Genomic DNA, 27,229 nt, shown 5'->3' with positions numbered 1-27,229 from the left:
AAGTTCGATGAAGTTGTACTCAAAAAACCTCTATCGATCACCTGAGAAGATTCGCCTTTACAAAAGAAGATGTCAAAATTGATGTTTGAAAGATCACTAAATAAACGGATTGTCAGATAGAAATTAAATAAATACAGATGATGATGTTATGTTAAGTTGTCTAATTTTTGATATATTTTCGATAAATATTTGAAAACATTTTGTTATTCTTTACAAAATTTGGTTGTTTTTCTACAATACTAAAAAAACGTGTAAAAATTGAGTATTTTTGACAATATTTAGCTACTTTGTGGTAATTATAAGTGGTAGCAAGTGGACAGTTTTTAATAGAATTGGGTTTCTTGTTAGAAAATATGTTTTTTGTGGCAAAAAGGAAGTATTTTTTGGTATGAAATGGCTATTTTTTAGTATTGGGTAGTTTCTGGTAAAGTTTTGGAAAAATTTCGTCAGATTTGGGTTTTTTCTGCAAGAATTGGGTAATTTTCGGCAATAATTGGGTAATTTTTAGTAATAATTGGGTATTTCTGGTGATAATTGGGTATTTTTGGTAAGAATTGGGTGTTTTTTCACCAAGAATTGTGTGTTTTCTGCCAAGAATTGGTATGTTTTTGGCAAGAATTGGGTGTTTATTTCAAGAATTGGGTATTTTTTAGCAAGAAGTGTGTCTTTTTTTCAAGAAATAGTTATTTTTAGCATGAATTGGGTATTTGTGGCAAGAATTGGACATTTTTGGCAATAATTGGGTATTTTTGGCAATAATTGGGTATTTTTTGGCAATAATTGTGTATTTTTTGCCAGGAATTGGTAATTTTTTGGTAAGATTTCTTTTTTCAAGAATTGGGTATTTTTAGCGAGGATGGGGTTTTTTTTGGCAAGAATTGGGTATTTTAAGCAAGAATGTGATATTTTTCGTGTGAACAGCTTGGGTATCATGCTCTGAGGTACGTCTTTTATGGGAAGAGGTAAATTACCTTACTAATTTAATATTAAGGGATTATCTGACTAATCCCCCTCGTGTGAACAGCGTGGGTATCACGCTGTGAGGTACGTCTTCGGGATATGAGGGAAAATGGGCTATACGTAATCTTTATAGATAGGTACATCTTTTATCCCCCTGTCTTGCTAATCCCCTTCGTGTGAACAGCTGGGGTGTCATGCTGTGGGGTACGTTATTGGAAATTTGCATTATTAAAGTGTAAAATGGTAGGGGGTCAATGACCTTACTTATTTGTTGTTAAGGCACTATCTTGCTAATCCCCCTCGTGTGAACAGCTTGGGTGTCATGCTGTGAGGTACACGTTTGAAAATTTACATTATTAAAGTGTAATGTGGGAATGGGTAAACGACCTTACTAATTTAATATTAAGGGATTATCTTGCTAATCTCCCTCGCGTGAACAGCTTGGGTATCATGCTGTGAGGTACGTCTTTGAAATCAGATGTTAGTAAAATGCAATTTGATAAGGGGACAATGACCTTACTGATTCGATGTTAAGGCACTGTCTTGCTAATCCCCTTCGTGCGAACAGCTTGGCTGTCACGCTGTGAGGTACATCTCTGGAAATTTACATTAGTAAACTGTAATATGGTAGGGGGTCAATGTCCTTACTAATTTGTTAAGCCACTGTCTTGCTAATCCCCTTCGTGTGAACAGCTTGGGTATCATGCTGTGAGGTACACTTTTGAAAATCACGTAAACCGTACGTAAGTGTAAATGAGTCACCCTATCTAATTTAATATTAAAACATTACCTAACTAATCCCCTTTGAGAGAACAGCTTGGGTGTCATGCTGTGAGGTACGTCTTTGGAAATTTACCTTAATAAACTGTAATATGGTAGGGGGTCATTGTCCTTACTAATTTGTTAAGGCACTGTCTTGCTAATCCCCTTCGTGTGAACAGCTTGGGTTTCATGCTGTGAGGTACGTTTTTGGAAATTTACGTTATTAAAGTGTAATTTGGTAGGGGTCGATGACATTATTAATTTGTTGTAAAGGCACTATCTTGCTAATCCTCTTCGTGTGAACAGCTTGGGTGTCATGCTGTGAGGTACATCTTTGGAAATTTACGTTATTAAAGTGTAATTTGGTAGTTGGTCGATGACCTTATTAATTTGTTGTTAAGGCACTATCTTGCTAATCCCCTTCGTGTGAACAGCTTGCGTGTCATGCTGTAAGGTACGTCTTTGGAAATTTACGTTATTAAAGTGTAAATTGGTAGGGGGTCGATGAGCTTATTAATTTGTTCTTTAGGTAATATCTTGCTAATGCCCTTCGTGTGAACAGCTTGGGTGTCATGCTGTGAGGTACGTCTTTGGAAATGTATGTTATTAAAATGTAATTTGGTAGGGTATCGATGACCTTATTAATTTGTTGTGAAGTCATTTTCTTGCTAATCCCTTTAGTGTGAACAGCTTGGGTGTCATGCTGTGAGGTACACTTTTGAAAATTTACGTTATTAAAATGTAATTTGGTAGGGGGTCGATGACCTTATTAATTTGTTGTTAAGGCACTATCTTGCTAATCCCCTTCGTGTGAACAGCTTGGGTGTCATGCTGTGAGGTACATTTTTCAAAATCACGTAAGCTGTACATAAGTGTAAATGAGTCATCTTATCTAATTTAATATTAAAACATTAGCTAGCTAATCCCCCTTTGTGTGAACAGTTTGGTTATCATACTGTGAGGTACGTTTTTGAAAATTCGTTCGGAACTGTAAATGAGTCATCCTAAATTATTATTAAAGGATTATCTTGCTAATCCCCTTAGTGCGAACAGCTTGGGTATCATGCTGTGAGGTACTTCCTTGGAATTTGAGGGAAAATGGGCTATACCTAATCTTAATACATAGGTACTTCCTTTTACCCCCCCCCCCCAGCTTTGCTCGCATATTACTACTTTCATTATCTTTAATTTTATTTTTTTTAATATTTTATTTTAACTTTTACCACGTAGAAATCGAGTGGTATTATTATAAACCCCACTGAAAGTATATAAGTGTTACTTGGAGAATTTTTTTCAAAGTTCATCGTTTTCGAGGAGTTACCGGGGATTAGACATTTCTAAACATTAGCAATGCATTCCTTCACCTTTTGGGTTATTTTTAGTACAATTTAGTCATTTTTGCAAAGCTTCTACTTGTACTAAATTACCTTTAACTTAAAGGTATTTTAGTGGCTGCCAAACTATACTTGAAGTTATTGAAATCTACAGTGCTGACAACCTCCGGTTGATTTTGGCTATTCTTTTTAGCAGTCATTCTCGAGTTTATCATAGAATCTCACAATTTTGTTGAACTCCAACATCACAAATTTTTTCTTCAATTTAAATTCATTTTTTCTTTATGTCTTCTTCAAAATATTGTTAGTTCATAAATTATTCAAAATTTGGTCTTCCAACTGATTCGGAGACAGAACGACTGCAGACAAACTTACGAATAAATGTTTGTTGTTCTTCTCGGCCGATTTGGTAGATACTGTCGATTCATTATTTCTGATAAATTACTTATTTTTTTCTATTATACTGTAGTAGAGACATCAAAATACAGAACGAGAAAAGATTGTCTATTTCAATCGGCACTCTGATTAAATGTACAGTAAAGTCTTATTGCAAGGGCCATTTTCAAAACGCCGAAACGTAAACGCCGTACAGTTGAAATTTTTTAAAAATGCTTTGCAGCTTCGATTTAATCGTATTTATACTTTTCCTTGTTCGCGTGCCATCCAGTAATAAAAATAGGGAGAGTTGATAGTGGGATATCTGGTAAGAATGGCGTTTTCTTCTTTTTCTTCAATATAGTTTGAACTATAAATTTGCTAACTTTAGCAGGCGGAGAAAAACGGAACAATTTATGTTGATGTATTGCTTCGCATGTATTGAGTTGCAAGATTTTGGAACTCATCTTTCGTTTCAAAAGTTTTTTCTTTATGTAGGTTCCGATTAAAAATGGAATATTACGTCTTCAAATGCGTCGGTGCATATGTACATTTCACAATTCACGTTGTTTAAGAGATATCTAGAGTTAGTGATTTCATCAACTTTATTAATAGAAAATACAACGAACTCTTTCTAGGTTTCTAACTATTTGAAATTTGACACTCTCTTCCAGTTGACAAAAAAGTTGAGCAAAGATTGCAAATCCGATAGGTCTGGACATTTGTGGTCACGCATTACCGAGCCTCCTTGTTTTGATATAGCTTGGTTTTAATTCTATAGGTCTTAGAGCCATTTCTTATCTGTGAACTCGCTTTCATCGTTGATTGCTTTCGTATCTAAACTATACACTAAATTCTCATTTCTTCAGAACACTCTCACATCTGCTAAAGGAGTCTATAGCTTTCCAGAAAAAAGCGAAAATAAACAGAGCATAAAATAAAAGCTTAGCAAATAATAGATCCTAAAAATCAAACTCCAATAAAAGGAGAACTTTCCCGCATTTCATTCATCACAAATGGCTTCGTAGTACCAGGTACATAAATTTTATTGGCGATTAATTTCTATAATATCGATAGAAAAATTTCTGACGTTTAGATGCACATGTACCGAGCCAGAAAACAAGCTAAACGAATAAATTTCGAGAAACGATAAATGTTAGATTATGGCGAACTTATTAGCCAAAATGGGTAAATGAAAAATTTCAACTCTAAAATTAGTGTTTTTTTTAAATATCTCGAAACTCTGCTAACTTCTATTCTTAGTATTGAATTGAATTAGATAGGCAAAACAAGGAGGCCCCGTAATGTGCGGCCGCGGAGAATGGGTAAATCTGAATTGCACCAACTTACAGTCTATTCAGCAATCGAAAAACAAGTTCGACTGTAAGCTCTGCTCTTGGTGCTAGACAATAAAAGCAAATACAAGTCAAAGTTTCCCCACTCACGACAACCCCCACATCTGAATATTCTCCAACTGAATTGTTATGGTCTCAAACAAAAAATAGACAAGATCATAGACTGGATGCAGAAAAATAACATGCAAATAGCTGCCATCCAGGAGACAACCTCAATGAAAACTCCACCATCAAAAGCCCGCCTGGCTACTGCATAATCCAAGAAAATAGGCCCGAAGAAAAGGGCAAAGGTGGAGGGGTAGCTTTTATCATTAAGGACACAGTTCTGATCCAAGAACTTAACCTCAAGACTTCTGACAAACACCTAGAAGTCCAAGACATAGAACTCTCCGCAGGTGGTAATAATAACAAACCACTGAACACCTACATACCATCTTCGTCTAGCTGTGATGCAGGATACAAGACATCAATCAGTAAAATATTTGAGTTAGAAGACTGCATTATTGTCTGTGATTTATGCACATGGCCCTCCACGACACAAAATGAAAGAATATTGCAAGTGAAATAGACCTCTGTAATCATGAAGTACTCAACGAAAAAGCCAGCACATGAGCAACTGATTCTTGTAAAAACTCGCCGGACATCAGTCTCGCGATTTCTCGGTTAGCAATAAACATCAACTCCTGCACGGAGTACGCATTAGAATCAGTCCATTTACCAATGGTTCTATCCATCACATGTGGCCTCATCACACATACAACACAAAGAACTTTCATCAACCTCTTCAGGGCTGACTGCGCAAGTTTTAAGGACGACATTGAATTGAAACTAAGGAAACAACGAAGGCCAACAAATGTCTACCACGCGAAAAGGGCCTTAAGGAAAGCCATAAACGCAGGCAGCGGCTGGCAGGCATATCCCACAAAGAATTAAAAAAGTGGTAGCAAACTTTCCCAGTGAAGCAGTAAAGCTTTCTGAAAAGAGATAAAATTCAAAGAAAAGATCTAGGGGACCCCAAAACAACGCGAATAAACCACGAAATAAAAAAATGTTCAAAGTCATAAGCGCAAAAAGTGAATTCAGTTTGTACAAACACTCACTCACAGAGGTAACTGCTCTTAGCTCTGGAGCATAGTGAAAGGACTTTCATCAAGTAACGATAAACCACCCACAAAGAGCCATATACTTTGACGCTAAGAAAACTACTACTCACCATGATCCAAGGAAATGCGCCAACAAGTTTAACCAACAACACACTCCACACCACGAGAAAAATGAAAGACAAAAAAGAAGTAATCTAAGAAAAATAAGGAAACTGGAAAAGGAGCGCAAAATGTTTAAGTGTAACACAGTGAAAGAAGCTATAAGAGAAACAAAGAAAAGTAAGGCGCCGGACCCAGCTAGAATAGCAACAATCCATTCACAACATCTAGGCCCCATAGCACTGAGATATCTCACTGACATCATAAAGCTTTCTGTAAACAGTGCAAAAATCCCCAACATCTGGAAAGTTGGCCGAGTTATACCCCTAGGCTAAAACATACCCCTAGGCTATACACAAGGCTAAAACATCCATAGGCGAATCGAAAAGCTTCAAACCAATTACACTCCTCTCCCCCTTTGCAAAACTAAGAAAAACACCTACTGAGTGACTTTATAGAACATCCACTAAAAAAACATCAGCATGGCTTTAGACCTGAGCACTCTACAACTAGAGCTCTCAACATTGTCATCAACAACATACAAAAAGGCCTTATTCAAAAGGAACCTTGCAACCGAACTCTACTAGTAGCCTTAGACCTCACCGCCGTTTTCGACACGGTTGATCACAACCTACAACAAAGACATACTCAAGACACCACTACCGAACACGGCAAAAAACGGGTCGCTTCAAAGTAGAAAAAAGTCAAACAGGGTGTCCCCTAAACGTGGTGTACTATCGCCAATGCTCTTAAAAATCTTCATGAGAAAGCTTCCTATACCCCCGAAAGATATAAACATCACGTCGTACGCTGATAATATAAATTTATCTGCATCTCACCCATAGGTTGAAAAATTATGTGACACAATAACTCCACGCCTAAATACTTCACATGACTGGCTAGTTTTAAGAAACCTCAAGTTATCAGCTGAAAAACCTAGTGCAACTGTGTTCATAACCTAGAGCAAGGAGGCCAAGTTTGACACCACACGTCTCTAGCAACAATTCACCAAAACCAGTTAAGTTTGAAGTTTAATACTAGGCGTTACCTTCGATAGTAAGCTCAATTTTGGCGAATACTTAAGAAGCACCAACGCGAAATTACAAAACCGCATAAACAACTGAAAAAGTTTGCTGGCAGCGACTGGGGATGCACAAACGAGACACTCTCAGTGACTTACTAAGCTATTGATCGAAGCGTCCTGAACTACGGTGCTCCCATTTGGGCTTCCACAATCAGCAAAACAAACTGCAACTATCTGCAAACGCAACAAAACATTGCTCTTCGCACAATTAATGGCTGTGTAAAAAATGTCTGAAAATAATGACTTACACAATGATGGTAAAATGCTGCCTGCCAAAGCTCACACTGAAATGTTAGCAGAGCAACTCTTAGCAGGCATTTATCAAAACCACCGTGCTGAAACAACCTCTTCGACCAATCTTCGTCCCATGAGACTGACACTAAATGATACTTAGAGGGACCGCGTGAAGCAACACAAACAAAAAGAGCAATTAAATGGCAAAGAGTACATAAATGTGCTCAAAAGTATCCACCGACACATAGTCCATACTCAGTTGAAAAATACAGCAAGCAACTAGGTACACCTCCCCCAAAGATAGCAGAAGAAGAACTAACATTGCTATGAAATGCACGTAACCGACCAGCGCAACTGAGAACTGGATACTGTCCCCTGCAAAACTCTTACTTGAGTAGGATCTGTAACAATGCTGATAACCGCTGTCCCAAATGTGATCTAGCAAATGACGTACCAAATTTTCAACTGCAGTTAGAATACCACGGACCTGAAATTAATAGACCTGATGGAAAGACAAGTAGAGGTAGCTAAATGGCTGGACTTAATTCCATCAGTCCTACACGACCGCACTGCAGAATAAACCGCCCTCCTTGTCCCTTTCCCATGATGTTGACGATGCTCCTCCTGGTCCCCCTAACCCGGGGACCGCATGTCCTTAACCAAGGCGTAGAGAACGGGCGCTGCACCACAAGCAAGTTGTGGATAGGCAGTCACACACTACTACTAATATACCTATTATTAGTATGATACAAATGCAATCTAGGGTACCAGTTAATTTATCCCGTCAAAATTACCTGCGGATTGCAGCTATGTGCGACAGTTACAACAACAATAGCAAAACGAATAAATTTTTGGAAATAATTAATTTTGGATTATTGAGAAATTTTAGACAAATTGAGTAGTTGAAAAATTTCAACACTTGTTCAAATTTGTGTATTTAAAACATCTTGAAACTTTGCTAACTTCTGTTCTTAGAATTGCATTGAATTAGAGAGAGAAAACAAGGAGGCTCGGTCAGGTGCGTTTGCACAAATCGTTCCAACCCGAGCTCATCTACACTTCTGACAACCAAGTTGTCAACCAAATGAAGAGATATTACAATAGATGTCTAAAAAATAAATTCAAACGCAATATACTAAATGAATTACATAATGTCATGCCGCATCAGAGCGCTCACGAGATCTAACACTCACGAAAAAAAAACAAACAAAAAACTAAGCAAAAACAAAAAAAACGTTTTATACCGCAAAAACTCGATAAAGCAACTAATAATAAAGTCCAAATACAATCAGATAAAAATTTAATTACACAAATCTACTTTTTCTTAACTACAAAGCATATGCGATTCGTCCTTAATGAGACTAGGTAACAAATCAACAAAACGAAGAAAAAATGAGGCGAGGTTCACAGATCCATCATTTTTTAAACCAGACACTTTCGAAAGTCCTAAACACCATTAGCTTTTGGTTTCTTAATAAAGTACCAGATATTACTTAGGAAGCCAAGAGGACATGTCGTTGCTCAGATTAAGCCTTAGAAACGGACTAAAAATGCAGAAAAACTCATAAAATCAATAAGAAATTACGAAGAAAAAGCATTGAAGCCATTAATATCATTAGCTATTATCTGAAGATTATGCTTTTTTATTTCAAATACTACACACACTAATTTGGACAAAAGAAATCTAAAGACTCAATATGTTCACTTGGGCAACATTTGAAAATCATTGGGATCTGTAATTAGAGCGAATGTGATAAAAGAGGAGAAAAAGAAACAAAAGTGGATGGAACCACTCAATGGCGAAAAAAGTTAGAAGTTGACAGAAAGAAAAACAAACTGAAAAATTTAAAATTTTTGAGAACTAATAATATCATGAACTTTGAGACTATTAGCTATAAACTGACAGAATAAAATAAGATCTTATCTTCAATTGGAAGTGAATGAGACATCTCAGCATTTAGAAAACTTTCTAAGGCGAAATAAAGAACATACAAATCAGGCAAAAACACAAAATCTTTAAAATGCAACTTTTCAGTGAAAGCAATTTTTCAAAAAATTCACTATAACAGCAGTGGAATTCTTATGATCGAAACCACTTGATTTCGAAAAATTCAACAAATATGAACAAATACATTAAAACCAAACCACAAAATTTTCAAGAAAACCCGTAGCAAAGCCAATAAGTTCAAAAGTCATCAATAAGTCATCACAAAAAGTTTTACAATTATGAAAACTACAAATAGGGGCAAAAACCAAAAATTCAGAAGAGAAGTGCGAGGTGTCGAAGCCATTAAATAAATAAACTTTTTTCTAAAAATTATCTCTCAATTGAACGTCTTATGAGAACAAAAAACAAAAACAAGCTTAGCAAAAACAAAAAAACATTTTATAAGGCAAAAACTCGATAGAGCAACTAGTAATAAAGTCCAGATGCAATCAGATAAAAACTTAATTACACAAACTTACTTTTTCTTAAATACAAAGCATAAGCGATTCGTCCTTAATGAGACTAGGTAACATCGACAAAACAAAGAAATAATGAGGTGATTTAATTTCTTAATGAAGTACCAGAAATTACTTAGGAAGCCAAGAGGACATGTCGTTGCTTAGATTAAGCCTTAGAAATCAGATAAAAACTTATAGGGGCCATAAAGCAACTAGTAATAAAGTCCAGAAGCAATCAGATAAAAACTTAATTACACAAACTTACTTTTTCTTAACAAAGCATAAGCGATTCGTCCTTAATGAGACTAGGTAACAAATCGACAAAACGAAGAAATAATGAGGTGATTTAGTTTCTTTTAATTTCTTAATAAAGTACCACAAATTACTTAGGAAATCAAAGGGACAAGTCGTTGCTTAGATTAAGCCTTAGAAACGGCAAAAACTCGATAAAGCAACTAGTATAAAGTCCAGATGCAATCTGATAAGAACTTTATTACACAAATCTACTTTTCTTAACTACAAAGCATAAGCGATTCGTCCTTAATGAGACTAGGTAACAAATCAACAAAACGAATGAATAATGAGGCGAGGTTCACAGATCCATCATTTTTTAAACCAGACACTTTCGAAAGTCCTAAACACCATTAGCTTTTGGTTTCTTAATAAAGTACCAGATATTACTTAGGAAGTCAAGAGGACATGTCGTTGTTTAGATTAAGCCTTAGAAACGGACTAAACATGCAGAAAAACTCATAAAATTACTAACAATTTACGAAGACAAAGCATTGAAGCCATTAATATCATTAGCTATTATCTGAAAATTATGCTTTTTTTATTTCAATTATTACACACACTAATTTGGATTAAAGAAATCTAAAGATTAAATATGTTCACTTTGGGCAACATTTGAAAATCATTGGGATCTGTCATTAAAGCTAATGTGCTAGAAGAAACACAAAAGTGGATGGAACCACTCAATGGCGAAAAAAGTTTTTGAGAACAAATAATATCATGAACTTTGAGACTATTAGCTATAAACTGACAGAACAAAATAAGATCTTATCCTCAATTGGAAGTGAATGAGACATCTCAGCATTTAGAAAACTTTCTAAGGCGAAATAAAGAACATACAAATCAGGCAAAAACACAAAATCTTTAAAAAACAACTTTTCAGTGAAAGCAATTTTTCAAAAAATTCACTATAACAGCAGTGGAATTCTTATGATCGCAACCATTTGACTTCGAAAAACTTAACAAATATAAACAAATATATCAAAATCAAACCACCAAATTTTTACGAAATCAGAGCCAATAAATTCAAAAGTCATCACAAAAAGTTTTATGATTATAAAAACAACAAATAGTGGCAAATCCAAAAATTCAGAAGAGAAGTGCGAGGTGTCGAAACCATTAAAAACATAAGCTTTTCTCTGAAAACTATATCTATTATCGATTGAACGTATTATGAGAACAAAAAACAAAAAAAAACAGAAGCTTAGCAAAAACAAAAAAAAACATTTTATAAGTAAAAAACTTGATAAGGCAACTAGTAATCAAGTCCAGATGCAATCAGATAAGAACTTTATTACACAAATCTACTTTTCTTAACTACAAAGCATAAGCGATTCGTCCTTAATGAGACTAGGTAACAAATCGACAAAACGAAGAAATAATGAGGTGATTTAGTTTCTTTTAATTTCTTAATAAAGTACCACAAATTACTTAGGAAATCAAAGGGACAAGTCGTTGCTTAGATTAAGCCTTAGAAACGGCAAAAACTCGATAAAGCAACTAGTATAAAGTCCAGATGCAATCTGATAAGAACTTTATTACACAAATCTACTTTTCTTAACTACAAAGCATAAGCGATTCGTCCTTAATGAGACTAGGTAACAAATCAACAAAACGAATGAATAATGAGGCGAGGTTCACAGATCCATCATTTTTTAAACCAGACACTTTCGAAAGTCCTAAACACCATTAGCTTTTGGTTTCTTAATAAAGTACCAGATATTACTTAGGAAGTCAAGAGGACATGTCGTTATTTAGATTAAGCCTTAGAAACGGACTAAACATGCAGAAAAACTCATAAAATTACTAACAATTTACGAAGACAAAGCATTGAAGCCATTAATATCATTAGCTATTATCTGAAAATTATGCTTTTTTTATTTCAATTATTACACACACTAATTTGGATTAAAGAAATCTAAAGATTAAATATGTTCACTTTGGGCAACATTTGAAAATCATTGGGATCTGTCATTAAAGCTAATGTGCTAAAAGAAACACAAAAGTGGATGGAACCACTCAATGGCGAAAAAAGTTTTTGAGAACAAATAATATCATGAACTTTGAGACTATTAGCTATAAACTGACAGAACAAAATAAGATCTTATCCTCAATTGGAAGTGAATGAGACATCTCAGCATTTAGAAAACTTTCTAAGGCGAAATAAAGAACATACAAATCAGGCAAAAACACAAAATCTTTAAAAAACAACTTTTCAGTGAAAGCAATTTTTCAAAAAATTCACTATAACAGCAGTGGAATTCTTATGATCGCAACCATTTGACTTCGAAAAACTTAACAAATATAAACAAATATATCAAAATCAAACCACCAAATTTTTACGAAATCAGAGCCAATAAATTCAAAAGTCATCACAAAAAGTTTTATGATTATAAAAACAACAAATAGTGGCAAATCCAAAAATTCAGAAGAGAAGTGCGAGGTGTCGAAACCATTAAAAACATAAGCTTTTCTCTGAAAACTATATCTATTATCGATTGAACGTATTATGAGAACAAAAAACAAAAAAAACAGAAGCTTAGCAAAAACAAAAAAAAAACATTTTATAAGTAAAAAACTTGATAAGGCAACTAGTAATCAAGTCCAGATGCAATCAGATAAGAACTTTATTACACAAATCTACTTTTCTTAACTACAAAGCATAAGCGATTCGTCCTTAATGAGACTAGGTAACAAATCAACAAAACGAAGAAATAATGAGGCGAAGTTCACAGATCCATCATCATTTTTAAAACCGGACACTTTCGAAAGTCTTAAACACCATTAGCTTTTAATTTCTTAATAAAGTACCAAAAATTACTAAGAAAGCCATGAGGACATTTCGTTGCTTAGATTAAGCCATAGAAACGGACTAAACATGCAGAAAAACGCATAAAATCACTAACAATTTACGAAGACAAGGCCGTGAAGCGATTAATATCATTAGCTATTATCCGAAGATTATGCTTTTTTATTTCAAGTATTACACACACTAATTTGGATTAAAGAAATCTAAAGATTAAATATGTTCACTTTGGGCAACATTTGAAAATCATTGGGATCTTTCATTAAAGCTAATGTGCTAAAAGAAACACAAAAGTGGATGGAACCACTCAATGGCGAAAAGAAGTTGGCAAAAAAAACAACCTGAAAAGTTTAAAATTTAGAATTTTTGAAACCAAATAATATCATGAACTTTGAGACTATTATCTATAAACTGACCGAACAGAATAAGATCTTATCTTTTCAATTGGAAGTGAATGAGACATCTCAGCATTTAGAAAACTTTCTAAGGCGAAATAAAGAACATACAAAACAGTCAAAAACTCAAAATCTTCAAAAAAACAGCTTTTCAGTGAAAGCAATTTTTCAAAAAATTCCTTATAACAGCAGTGGAATTCTTATGATCGCAACCATTTGACTTCGAAAAACTTAACAAATATGAACAAATACATTAAAACGAAACCAAAAAGTTTTTAAGAAAACCCGTATCAAAGCCAATAAATTCAACAATCATCAATAAGTCATCACAAAAAGTTTTATGATTATGAAAATGACAAATAGGGGCAAAAATCACAAACTCAGAAGAGAAGTTCGAGGTGTCGAAACCATTGAAAACATAAGCTTTTCTCTGAAAACTATATCTATTATCGATTGAACGTATTATGAGAACAAAAAACAAAAAAAACAGAAGCTTAGCAAAAACAAAAAAAAACATTTTATAAGTAAAAAACTTGATAAGGCAACTAGTAATAAAGTAGAGATGCAATCAGATAAGAACTTTATTACACAAATCTACTTTTCTTAACTACAAAGCATAAGCGATTCGTCCTTAATGAGACTAGGTAACAAATCAACAAAACGAAGAAATAATGAGGCGAAGTTCACAGATCCATCATCATTTTTAAAACTGGACACTTTCGAAAGTCCTAATAACCATTAGCTTTTAATTTCTTAATAAAGTACCAAAAATTACTAAGAAAGCCATGAGGACATTTCGTTGCTTAGATTAAGCCACAGAAACGGACTAAACATGCAGAAAAACGCATAAAATCACTAACAATTTACGAAGACAAGGCCGTGAAGCGATTAATATCATTAGCTATTATCCGAAGATTATGCTTTTTTATTTCAAGTATTACACACACTAATTTGGATTAAAGAAATCTAAAGATTAAATATGTTCACTTTGGGCAACATTTGAAAATCATTGGGATCTTTCATTAAAGCTAATGTGCTAAAAGAAACACAAAAGTGGATGGAACCACTCAATGGCGAAAAAAGTTTTTGAGAACAAATAATATCATGAACTTTGAGACTATTAGCTATAAACTGACAGAACAAAATAAGATCTTATCCTCAATTGGAAGTGAATGAGACATCTCAGCCTTTAGAAAACTTTCTAAGGCGAAATAAAGAACATACAAAACAGTCAAAAACTCAAAATCTTCAAAAAAACAGCTTTTCAGTGAAAGCAATTTTTCAAAAAATTCCTTATAACAGCAGTGGAATTCTTATGATCGCAACCATTTGACTTCGAAAAACTTAACAAATATAAACAAATATATCAAAATCAAACCACCAAATTTTTACGAAATCAGAGCCAATAAATTCAAAAGTCATCACAAAAAGTTTTATGATTATAAAAACAACAAATAGTGGCAAATCCAAAAATTCAGAAGAGAAGTGCGAGGTGTCGAGGCCATTAAATACATAAGCTTTTCTCTGAAAACTGTATCTAAGATCAATTGAACGTCTATCAGAGCCACTGGGAACTTTCAAAATAGAATAATGTGATGATCTCAAAAGGAATCAAAATTATGAAAAAATATCTAAAAAATAAAATAAACATATAAGAAAACTCATAGCGTCGAAGTTATAAAATCAATAGTTAGAACCGCTAATGAGATTAATCATGGTTTCAGTAGAAAGAATAGGGGCTCTGTCATTAGTGGGACTGACCTACTAGTTCACAGAAATTTTAAAATATTAGGATCGATTAATGTTCAAAAAACTTTTTTTTCGAAAAATTGTTTCTAAAGTCTTAACGGCCATTAGCTGTCCACTCAGAACACTAGATAGGTTCACTAAATGCTCCTTAGGAATTTCATCGCTATTTTGATCAACGAATCTGTGCTAGAGAACTAGAAATATTTTTAGAAGTCACAGAAATCAAAATTTCATTGAAAATTACGAAAAATTACGGGTCAAAGCCATATAAAAAACATGAGCAATTACTTGAATTATTTGTTCACTTGGCCTCACTTGACTCTAAATGGGTTTTTCATTAATGGAACATTGATATGAAAATTGACTAGTCTTTAAGTTATCTTAAATAAAAACCAGAAGTATGAAGAGGTTTAAAAAAACAGCTCTCCAATAGAATTAGATTTGTTTTATAATTAACTTCAATAAGAGACCATATTTAGCATTTTTTCCTTTCGTCTATTAGGAACACAAAAGTGTTCAATTTGTAGCGTAAAATCTAATTTTGAACTAACATTTTGATAGCAAAAATCTTAATTTGAACAAAAAATAACGCTAAAAGTGAACAAAATCATGCCAAATATCACGTGTTCACACAAAAGTTGAAACCTCGATAACTCCCTAAAAACATTAAAATTTAAAACATACCCGGCAAATTGCTGGAAAATAGCCGCCGTTGATTCCAATAAGCATGATTGGGATTGAACAAATAGAATATATTGAAAAAAAAAAGATTTTTGTACAAAAATATTTTTTAAGTCCAATTTTTGATGGCATTTCGTAGTTGAACATACTTCTGTTTCTTAGAGAGAGGCTACAGGGGCTACTATCAACACCAATAAGCATTAGAGGTGGAAACTAAGACTTATAGGAACGACGTTCAAATAGCGGGCATCTAAAATTGGGCTTTATGGGTTTATCCCGTTTCTATTTCTGACTTCTATTTTTTATACCGACTCTGTTCATTTTGAATTGCTTTGCTGAGCAACTGATGTTCAAATTCACTTTTAGCAGAATGAGAGAAGAGAGAAACTAGCCAAGAGAAGTCAAAAAGATTTCACGCAAAATGTCGAAAAAGCGGCAAAATGGTAAAGCGAAAAAAAGTTTGACGAAGTAAAAAAAAAACATAGCAGGACAAGTCCTGAAATACAATTCAAAGAATTGAATGAAAAACTTAAAAGTACTCTAACTGACAAGTAGATCAATTGGAAAAAAAGCCAGCCAAAACACAAACAAAATCAAATTAAAAAATTGAGAAATTAAAACAATCAAACAAACTAAACAAAAACATACTCATTACCAAAACTCTTGAAGCTTTTTTCCCTTAGGCAAAATTTCATCCCTTTAAAAATACATGTTTCAAAAATAAGTTGAAGAACATCTTTTGTTTTTGAAATCGGTCCAGTATTATATCTGCATGACCTGAAAAAATTCATTGGCCCTTGAAGATCGATTAACTCAAAAATGACCGAAAAATATAAAAAATGAAATCGATTGCAAAATTTAATAAAATTTTACTGACAATTGCGCTATTAATATTTTCAGAATCATTTCTGTGTCTCTAGAGTCTATCCATTGACCCAATTGCAAGCATTAAAAAATTCATTGGCTCAAACATCGATAGGCAATAATTTTTAGGAAAAATCTCAAATTTCAAAAAATAGAAATTCGTTCTTAAAATGTTGAAAATCGTTCAATTGCCCCCTAGCAGCTATCTAATAACCTATTATCAAACCCTGGATGAGGTTAGCTGGCTACTGAGGCAAGAAAAACTGAATATAAAACAAACCTTTTGAAAAAACTTGAAAAAAATAACAAATTTTATCAAAAAACTTCTAAAATTAAAGCTAAATTGTTGATAAAAAAACTATTGAAGCCAACAACCATTCAGTAACTTTTAATCAGACAGTGGAATAGGTTTTCTGGCATTTGAAAATGGACAAATATCAAAAATTAACAAAAACTTTAGGAAACCTTGAAAAAATTACAAATTTTATATGAAAAAATAACAAATTTCGAGACATTAAAATGTTGAAAACTAATTTATTATTACTAGAAACCATGCAGTGCTCTATTCTAAAACCACAAAGGAAATTTCCTGGCCCCTGAAGCAGAAAAAAACTCAAAAAATGACAAAAATTTTCAAAAAAACTTGAAAAAAAATGCAAAAATTAATATCATTTTGCATGTTTGTATTTGTAGTACCAAAACATATAGCTCATTAAATGGTCATAACAAGTTATTTTGGCTCACAAAAAGCCTTCATTCTTTTTCAAAAACTTCAACGTAAGACAAACAAAAAAATCAAAAAAATTACAAAAAACATGAAAAATTGCAACAATTTGGAGCCCAAAAACACCAAAAAATGACCTTTTAACCTTTAATTAAGGCCATTCCAGCAGCTGCACTACTCTAAGCACTTGATGGGCTACTGAAACTCACTTTGGGCCTCTAATGAAACTTAATGCCCGCAGGGCTTTACCTGTTTATCCCGTTTTGAAAGATCAAAGTCATTGAAAAATGTGTGAACATATCTTAAAAAAAAAAACACAGCGCCCCAATACAATTCAAATTCTTTGAATTGTAAAGAAATACGAGCGCAATAATAGCCGGCTGAGAAGATGAGGGCGGCTATTAAAAACTTTAATTTCAAATTTTACGCTTGACGCTTTTTAATTATAACACTTTCATTTCTCTACGATGATTGTATCGATCGGCCAAACTTGACTGAACAAAAAACCCATTTGAGTATATAGTTCTTACCCCCACAAGTGGGGTCGGAACAAAAAATCATACTTCATAAGACGTAAGTGAGGAATTAAAATAATGCTACGAAGAGCTGGTAGCTGCTGTTAGCAAGATGATCAAAAAAAATATCTCCTGATTCCCGCTAAACTCGTTTCTGTGAGAAGACTCTATTAGTTTACCACGCTGATTTTTTTGTAAGATTTTCTTAGGTTTTTTTCACCAAAACCAAATTAGATCTTAAGATGTAGAAAGCTAATGATCATTCGAAATGTTCCAGTTACTGTGTATCTAATTAGTAACAGCTTTATTGAGCATGTAACTATTATAGTGACATTTTGGTTTTCTGTTTTGAGTTACTTTCGATTCTCTAACAGGTTTCGCTAAATCGCCCAAGAGATTTATAGGTTTTTAGGTTTCGAAATAAAAACAGCCACTGTTACTTTTCTGTCTGTTTCATTACTTGAACTGCTAACCTTTCGCAATTGACTGTTTTCCATAACTCGCTGTGTTGGAGCAGAACAGCCCCAAAGTTTGACTCTGATAAGGCAGAAACTGATGTTTCACAACACGATAATACTTTGAAAGCAGCTTGAATTTTGACAACCCCTCGCTTTCGGGTGCTCTAGCTGGTTCATTTGACCAACTGCTTTCGGAATCGAATATATCCGGGTTGTCCTCTGCCAGGAGTTGAGATGTTCCTGTGATTTTAGAACTGGATCCACCGTAGGCATCCTTTGTCACTGAGCAAGTTGATGTGTACCGTTGTCTAGGGTCACAAATACTAGACATATCAACTGACAGTGATCTTAAAAGAAGTCACTAATTATTCTCGCTAATCGAGAACATATTCAAAGGTCGGAAGCAAATAATTAACGTTGACAACCGAGATCTGAGAAGTTTGAACTGATAAATTTTCTAGAAAAGGCTAACACTGCTTCAGAACATCATTAAATTCTGATAATTTTTCCAAAAATTCTGACGCTCTTCATTATTTGACAGAGCAGTAAAGAAAAAATTGCATGTTTTTGGTCTTCCGTACTTCAGCATAATATTGACGTACAAAATTCTCCTAAGCAACTCTTTACAACCAGCGTTAGAAATATTATTGAGAAATGAATATATGAAAGCAAACAACGATTCTTCAAACTGAATAGCGACCTGAGGTAACGTAATCTTATGAAGAGCGAGCGCAGGTGTCAATATTTGATCACGATCAATTCAGATACAATACATCAATTTCAATAAAATCATTTATTCAAGCAAGTGTGAGTAGTCAAATAATCCAGGCGCAATCTTGTGAGAGAAGAAAACTGCTGCTGAGAAAGCCACAAAGTGAAAGGACAGTTGTTGGACAAAGGGGCTCTGAGCTGCAGCCTTAATCAGATCGAGTGCTGTCGGAGGTTTCTTAGGACTGGTTGGCTCTTTGATTCCAAACTGTTTTCGCATCCCAGCTGCTGCTATCTCAGCCATATCTCTGGTTACACGCTTGCAAATAGGAGTTATGCGAGTTCAATTTCAGCAAAATGATCTGAAAACAAGGAAAAGATATGAATTGAAAATTGCGCCCTTTGTTCGATTCAATTTAGTTGAATACTTTTTGGTCGTGTGAAGAGAAAACAACAGTAACTCTGACAAACGTTAGCATACAATTTCAATTTTAGTTTTTGCATTTTTCACCTCGCAAATTTCCACAGTAAAATAAATTACCCATCTAAAGGCAGACTTAAATTATAAAGGTGACTTAAATTTCAACCATGAGATAGATAAGTCTGGTTGGTTACATAATCTTGACATTTGAATAAGTCTTTAGATATCATTTCCTTGATTCTCGCTAGAAGGAATTGTTGATATTTGTTTGAAGCTATTTTAATGATAATCTTAAAAATAATTTTATAATCCTTAAGTAGAAGCAATTTTGATTCCATCTCTTCGTTTTTTGTTGTGAGCTCATGTAGTCTATGACTAGCAAAAACATCGTTTGTAATAAACTTGAAACTGACATCTTTCTATAATTCTAAGGATTTTAATTATTACTGCTGTTTTTTATTTACATTCAGGATTCTGGTTAAAGACTGAATTTTATTGCACTAGTGGCAAAAAGGATACTTTCTTTTTCAGCTACGATAAATGTTCTGTATTTGTCACCATGAATTCTTTTATAGTTTCTGAAGTTTAGAAACTATCAACATAGCCGGTAAAATAGTTTCTATTTCGGTTTTAAATGTTTAAAAAAATTGTCAACATAGCCGTTAAATTGTAGAAAAACCCGCCGCTGACGCACATCGGGATTGAAACAGGAAAAGAAAAAGGAGAAATGCACATTTTTTAGTGTTGGCATTAGATTTAGAAAACTAATTTGAAAAAAGGCCGATCAAAAAAAAACTTGAAGAAACGTTCAGAACATTAAGAATGAGTCAAATTGACGCACGTGAACAAAAACAATCGAGAAAGCGAATTACAGTTCAAACACCATTTTCTCAATCTACTTTGGAGTGAAATGAATTCACACCTCAAAATCATTCGCTTTTTCGCTCCTATTCCTGTTTCAGCGGTGAACACAAGCACTTCTCAAATTTGGCTTCAAAAATCATGAAATTGTGTCCACAGATCTTTATAAAAACAGCCAGAAAAATTCCAAGTATGAAACTGAGGATCTTCACTGACTTAATTCACATCCTACATAACTGTACTAAATATTTTGAATCAATAAAAGGAAAGATAACAAGAGTAACTGACAAAAACTGATATAGAATCAGATAAAATTTAAGTTGTAACTCTTAAAAAAACTATTGGCAGAAGACCTTGTAATACAACACGTTGCTGACAAGTGTACAAAACAGCTAAAAAACGCCTAAAACAAGGCTATATGGCAAAAGCTGTATAATGAATGTAAAATTATAATGTTTGCATCAGAAGCACAAAAATTCCTTCACAGACAATTACTAATTTAGATAATTGACAGAAACAACTTTGACGGCAAAAGTTGGAAAACTAAAACAAAACTTTTTTGAAAAAGCCGCACGTGATAACGAAAATTTGCTCGCTTAGCAAAAATTTTTTTATACCTTTTTATTCTCACTGAACTTCATCTGCGGTACATTTTTGGTATTTTGGAACAACTCCAAAAATCTGGAAACTAAAAAATTATAACTAGCAAGATATCAGCATCTCTCTTATCCATTAGATGAATCGTTTAACAATTGTCCCAAAAAACTGAAAAATAAGCATTTCATTGAAATTATTCATTTTTAATTTTAAACAATTTTCACCTCGGAGACGGTGAAAACTAACTGTTGATCAATTAGCTGACAAGAACTCACAAATATTTAGACAGAATAAAAAGCGATCATTCATTGGGCAAAATGCCACAACTGTGAAATTTTAAAATTATCGTTTTTTGCGTTTTCGAATTTCTAGACAGGTTTACGCAAAATTTCTAGACACGCGATGCCAAAAAGATGAGCAAATTAATCAACACGGAGCAGTAGATTTGGAAGTGCGAAACGGGATACTTGCTAATTATCTTAAATTACAGTTGATCATCCGTATTAATCTTTGTCAAAGGTGCAGTTTGCTTTTACTAATAAATTTTGTATTGGAACGCACAAACTAAATCAAAGAACGCAGATAATAATAATCTCATCCATTAGATATCTGCAAAAAGCAAGAAACCTCTATTTAATCGAAATTTACTTCAGATAATCCAGAACCAACAATAGAAATGTCGACATGACAATTTTGGTTCTTAGAAATATTCAATAATTCAAGTGAGATAATTCAAGTTAATAAGTCCACTTTCTACACAAAACGCACAGCTGATAAAACAATTATGAAGAAAAATTTTTGCAGCACTCTGATACCTGAACTTTCATCACAACAGCAAATTTAAATCTTATTGTGTTCAAAAATTCACAAAGCAATCACAGCTATGCAGGCAATCGATGTAAACTGCTTTAAAAATGATTTTAGCCTTTGCCATTTGGAACCTGGCTTATTTTTATGAGCTAGAATTCTTCGTATCATTATTTCTACTTAAAGCTTTTTCCTGCATAAGAGGCATAAAATACTCTTCTCTCCATTAATATATTGACATATAATTTGAAATTGTATCAAAGTTAGTAAACAAATACCTCAAATTCACAGACGCAGCTTCTGGAAATTAAAACTCACTAAAGCACATCCCTCAGGCCTGGCAAAATCACACAATAAGATGTTCAAAATGATTTTAAAAAGATAGCAGGGCAAGTTTTGAAAGAGAATCTGACAGACTGAAAACTCTCACACTTGACCATAAGACCACACGCAAAAGTTAAGCTAACAACATTAAATCTCCCGAAAGAAAATTTGAAAAACTTGGAACGCAGACGAAAGAAAACAAAGAAGTATCCGCACTCACAATTCAGCCTCAAAATTATGCCTCTTACGCCAGCCCCGTAGGTGTCCGAACCACGGACATCCAGGATTCGCAATCACTTTTATTTTAGCAACAAAGTTTATTTCAGAAATTGAGCAACTTCTATCAGTGGAAACTGAAATCAAGGTTGAAAAATTCGATCAAGAAGTCCAAGGGTATTCTAGAACAAAAGGGCAAAAACGTACCATAAAGCGGCTAAAGCCATAACAAAAGCCTCAGCGATTTAAACAAAGCATTTTAGAGCCACTTAGAGAAAAGACAATTCACGAAATGTCAACAACTGGAAAAAAAACAAAATTGATATAATTGATAAAATTGATAAATTATATATCAAATTTGCACAGAATGGGGAAAAACAAGCTAATTTGGAGCTAGTTTCTAAAGAAAAGCGAAGGCTTTGAAATTTTCGCTGAAAGTCAAACGAATCAATTCATCAAAAATATAACCGACTAACGTCGGGCGAATTGCTCTCAAACGACCGGCGAGCGGTTGGATTGGTCAGTAGCTAACCACGGGGGGGGGGGGGGGTGCACCGGGGGCTGATGGGGGGCAGCACTGGGTTGGGGGGGGGGCAAAAGCGCGGTGGGGGGGGGGGAGGTGGAGCCAATAGTGGGGGTGGGGGGTCATCAAGGGGGGAGGGTGTCTCGACCTCTATGAACCGCCCTTCACACCATAAGTATAAGTATAAGTCTCCAAAACAGTTTGAGCTGAAATAGACCTGAAAGGCTCTAAGAGCACCTACTGCCCGCTGGGCGCTACCTGTTTATCCCGTTTTTGAGGACGAAAAGTCAAAAGCGTCAGATGAAAAATTGGTCAAGCGAAAAATCGCATAAAAAAAGACCGACAGGACTAATATAATTGCTACAAACTTCGTTTGAGAGCAATTAATCATCACTTATCCTTAATATTATCTAATTAAAAAAACCAAATAATTGCGTAAACATGACAATTGAGTCCACCTGGTAACATATTGCTGTAAACATGAAAAAATTAAATTTCACAAGGAGCAAGAAAAGCTAGAATCAATGCAGATTGGAATAATTTAGCAAAGAAAGGGAGATTTTATAGCAGATCACAGCCCGAAAATGGAAGTAGCAATAGCTCCATTTTTAGATAGGAAAAAATGTACTAGCAGTTTTATGATCGATAGCTTACCTTACTTAATTTTACTTTCCATTTTTTACTTAATTTGCAAAAAACGCTACTTTTGGGCAATTTTCTCATTAGAACTGAATTGCTCAAAAATAGCCAAAATACTTTTAGAGAATGTAAGACGAAACACTTCAGTAATCATCACATCTATAAACGTAAAGGCAGTACCACAACGAGAAATGCGCTTAACATATTTAATCGAATTGAAAGAATTTAGGTTAATTCTGGCGAAAAGTGGACAAGTATAGTGAAAGTGAAAATGAACCGAATGTTGAGGTAACTTCAATCCCCGAATATAAAATTTGATGAACATCTCATTAAAATCTCAGAGCAAACATTGCCGGTGACATGAAAGGAAACTAGTTACCGGTTCAAAATCTTGTAATTAATTGAGTAAATGCCTTGGAGAATCTAAAAAAGCAGTAGTTACCAAATTTTTACTTTCAGTTTTTGCTTCTGATGTATAGAGTACAAACTAAAAAATCACTGATTGAAAACCATTTTGACATTTACTGAGTATATTACTGTCGTTAAGATTACTGCTGATCTTAAGATATCTGGCTATGGTTATTTGATTCTTCTGGGTAGTCGTTTTTAGGCAAACTAGTAATATTTGCTTTTTATAAGTCATACCGAGAATTAGATCGCTCAATGGATACATGGTATGAAATATGGAGATAAGGCACAATGACAGGGCTTCCATTTTGAAGAGCTCAAGAAAACTATTGGCTGATGCAGTAATTCTATTTATAGAGCCCTTTCAGCACATCGTAGCCATGTGAAAGGAAATTTTAGTTCCATTTGTAAAATTAGAAGATCTAGAAAAAGTTCCCTTATACTCACCAAGTAATGAGAAGTGGAAGTTTAAAAATTTGTAGTCTGTTGCAATCTCCGAATATATTTCTTAAGCTAATAAGGAACACGGCATCGTCTTTTTTTAAGTTTCGTACTCGTTAACTTCACAAAAATTATTATTATCAATTTTTAAATAGAGAAAAGCAACTAACTCCTTATTTTAACAAGACGGCTCATGCGAGTGTGTGCGCGTAACACAGTATGTTCCAACATAACTCTAAACAATTCAAAAATAACTTTTAAATTCTGTCAGAGAAAACGTTGGAGTTATCCAAAATCAACTTGTATGCATTGGATAAAGTTACTTGTACTGTTTAAACCAAAAATATGCCGTCATTTTTCGGCAGACAAACACAAAAACTCCTGAACAAATTCAAGAAAGATAAGTGTAGTACAAGGGTTCGCCAATGCTCATTTAGATCTCCTTTGTTTTCTTTTAATAAAAACTAGACGTGGTTTTTTTGGGCAATTGTATCGGTAATTGTAATTTTGACGCTAAAATTTGAAAAGTAATTTTGAAAATTTTAGAAATTTTGCTTTCAATTTTTTGATTTTTCATGAGCATAATGGGAAAATTAATTTTTTTAATAAAAATCTCGCAGATGTGTTATCAGCCAGATTTAAAACCTCACAGTCTCCGTATTGGAAAAATTTGCAGTCCCAATTTGTATCAAATATCAAGTAAAATTTCAAGTAAAAATCAAGTAAAAACAAGTGATGATTTCACCCCGTTTTTGCGCTCTGCCTCTATCTGTATCTAACATTTAAAGGAACTATTTCTATCACACTAAATCTCTCTTTCTCTCTCTCTCTCTCTCTCTTTCTCCCTCTTACACACATCCCACACCTTACAAATACGCATACCCGTACAGCCTCTCACACAAGCGCGCACATAAACACACACCTACTTACACACTTCTCCGAAATTATTCTCCGATCTTTATTCAATATTCGTCGCCATTCATTTATGTCCAAATTGTTTTCGCCGAAAGCTAGATGTGGACATTTTGATTCAATTATATCGGTAATAGTAAAATTGACACAAAAATCTGAAATGAACTTGTCGACCTTTTTCGAAATAATTTATTTTTTGTTATTTCATGAGCAACTTTGGTCTAATCGTTCTCTGAAAAACCGCTCCCATGTGATAACAGCTAATTTAAGAAACACAATTTTAGTAGTGAATATAATTAAAACGGCAATAGTTAGAAAATTTTTTTAACTCAAAGAATTTTTCTAACCTTAAACTATTGACAATTTTTGCACAACACCTCTTCGTTGTGCTCTCTGCCTCTTAGTCGTGTCTAAAATATAAAGGAATGTAGGAGTGTTGAAAGCTGTTCTTAAAGGCTGTTACGTAGATTTGAGGAGCATTGATTATCAGTAAATTATACGTTTTGGTCCTTTCACTTATTAAAGTTAGTTTTTTTTAAAGCAATATGAAAATTAAATTTTGTTTTTTCTTTTTCTTTCAGAAATTCTCATTTTTCATACGAGAGTTTCTAGAAACAAACATACCCAGCAGATTGCCGGAAAATAGCCGCCGTTGATTCCAAAAAGCATGATTGGGATTGAAAGAATAGATACTGAAAAAAAAAGATTTTTGTACAAAAACATTTTTTTAGTCCGATTTATTTTGATGGCATTTCGTAGTTGAACATACTTCTGTTTCTTAGAGAGAGGCTACAGGGGCTACTATCAATACCAATAAGCATACGAGATGTTAACTAAGACTTATAGGAACGACGTTCAAATAGCGGGCATCTAAAATTGGGCTTTATGGGTTTATCCCGTTTCTATTCCTGATTTCAATTTTTTATACTGACTCTGATCATTTCGAATTGCTTTGCTGAGCAACTGATGTTCAAATTCACTTTAAGCAGAATGAGAGAAGTCAGAAACCAACCTAGAGCAGTCAAAAAGATTTCACGCAAAATGTCGAAAAAGCGGCAAAATGGTAAAGCGAAAAAAAGTTCGACGAAGGAATAAAATTAGGAGCGCTATAATAGCTGAGAAGATGAGGGCGGCTATTAACAAACAATTTGGGTTTCCTATTAACAGAATCGCCCAAAGCTAGAAAATTCTAATTTTTAACCCTTTTTCTAATTTTTAACCTTTTTAATCTACTAACTCTCAAATTCATCTATTTTCCATTATACTAGAGGCAGGCGATTAGTTCGACCTATCGGCTCTGACATTAAGCAACAGATAAAAAGAAAGAAAAGATTTCTTTAATTTTTGCAATAATGAATATGGCTGATTTGATGTTCCTTTCATGACACCGGTTGCGTCTGTCAATGTTTTAAAATACTCAAATGGTTAGTTTTTATGAAATGAGAATTTTTTCATGAACAACTTTTAGAAATTAGAAAAGAGTCCATTTTTCTGCTCTTAGTTTTATATTTTCAAAGTAGATTTTTGAGAGCTCTCAATTCTGCGAGGTCTTCCATTTTCCAAAAAGTCTTTAATACAGAGAAAAAAAGGTCATATACTTCATAATTGATAATCTTTAGGTTGAAACTGTAAAGAATTGCTTAAAAACCTTCATTTAACCTAACTAACTTTGCTACAACTTTTTCCGTTTGATTCTATCTTAAACTCTCCCCCCCCCCCCACAAGCAATGCTTTTTTCCTTCTCAAGTTCCTTCGAAATTTTAAAGAGGTCCCCTTTCTCAAATTTTTATATAAATCAAAGCTAGATCCTGAGGGCTACAAAACGGGTTTTTTAAAATCTACGATGTGTAGAAAAAAAGTGAAAATTTGACTAAAGAAAAAAGAGCCAGCCTCGCATATTTATTCCCGCATTTTTAAAAAATGTTGGAACAAGTACGTTCAATTGATCTACGTAAAGTCAAGCTTTAAATCGGAAACGGCATGCGGAAAAAAATAACAAAAGTCTTTTGATAAGTTTACAAAACAGTAGTGCTGTCTTCAAATTAATCACATAAGCCATCTGTTTGTGGCAACTATTAAACTATTTTCAGGCTCAGAAATGAGACGTTCTTCACCCCACTCGATTAAGAGTAAAACTG

The 27,229-nt window shown here is 33.9% G+C and overlaps 1 protein-coding gene across 1 annotated transcript in view; it reads right to left on the bottom strand.

The window, feature by feature from the left end:
• Positions 1 to 19,301, bottom strand: part of LOC142339662 (phosphorylase b kinase regulatory subunit beta-like) — a 71,016-nt gene extending 51,715 nt beyond the window's left edge. Inside the window, exon 1 of the mRNA XM_075389858.1 lies at positions 18,250 to 19,301. Within this exon, the coding sequence (XP_075245973.1) occupies positions 18,250 to 18,565 (316 nt within the window). The 5' untranslated portion in view covers positions 18,566 to 19,301. The remainder of the gene's footprint in view (positions 1 to 18,249) is intronic.
• Between the last annotated feature and the right edge of the window lie 7,928 nt (positions 19,302 to 27,229).

This window comes from Convolutriloba macropyga, chromosome 5 (genome assembly GCF_964194025.1).
Source record: "Convolutriloba macropyga chromosome 5, txConMacr16.3, whole genome shotgun sequence".
Taxonomy (NCBI): domain Eukaryota; kingdom Metazoa; phylum Xenacoelomorpha; order Acoela; family Convolutidae; genus Convolutriloba; species Convolutriloba macropyga.
The sequence above is the reverse complement of the archived record's forward strand: the minus strand, read 5'-3'. Positions and strand labels throughout refer to the sequence as shown.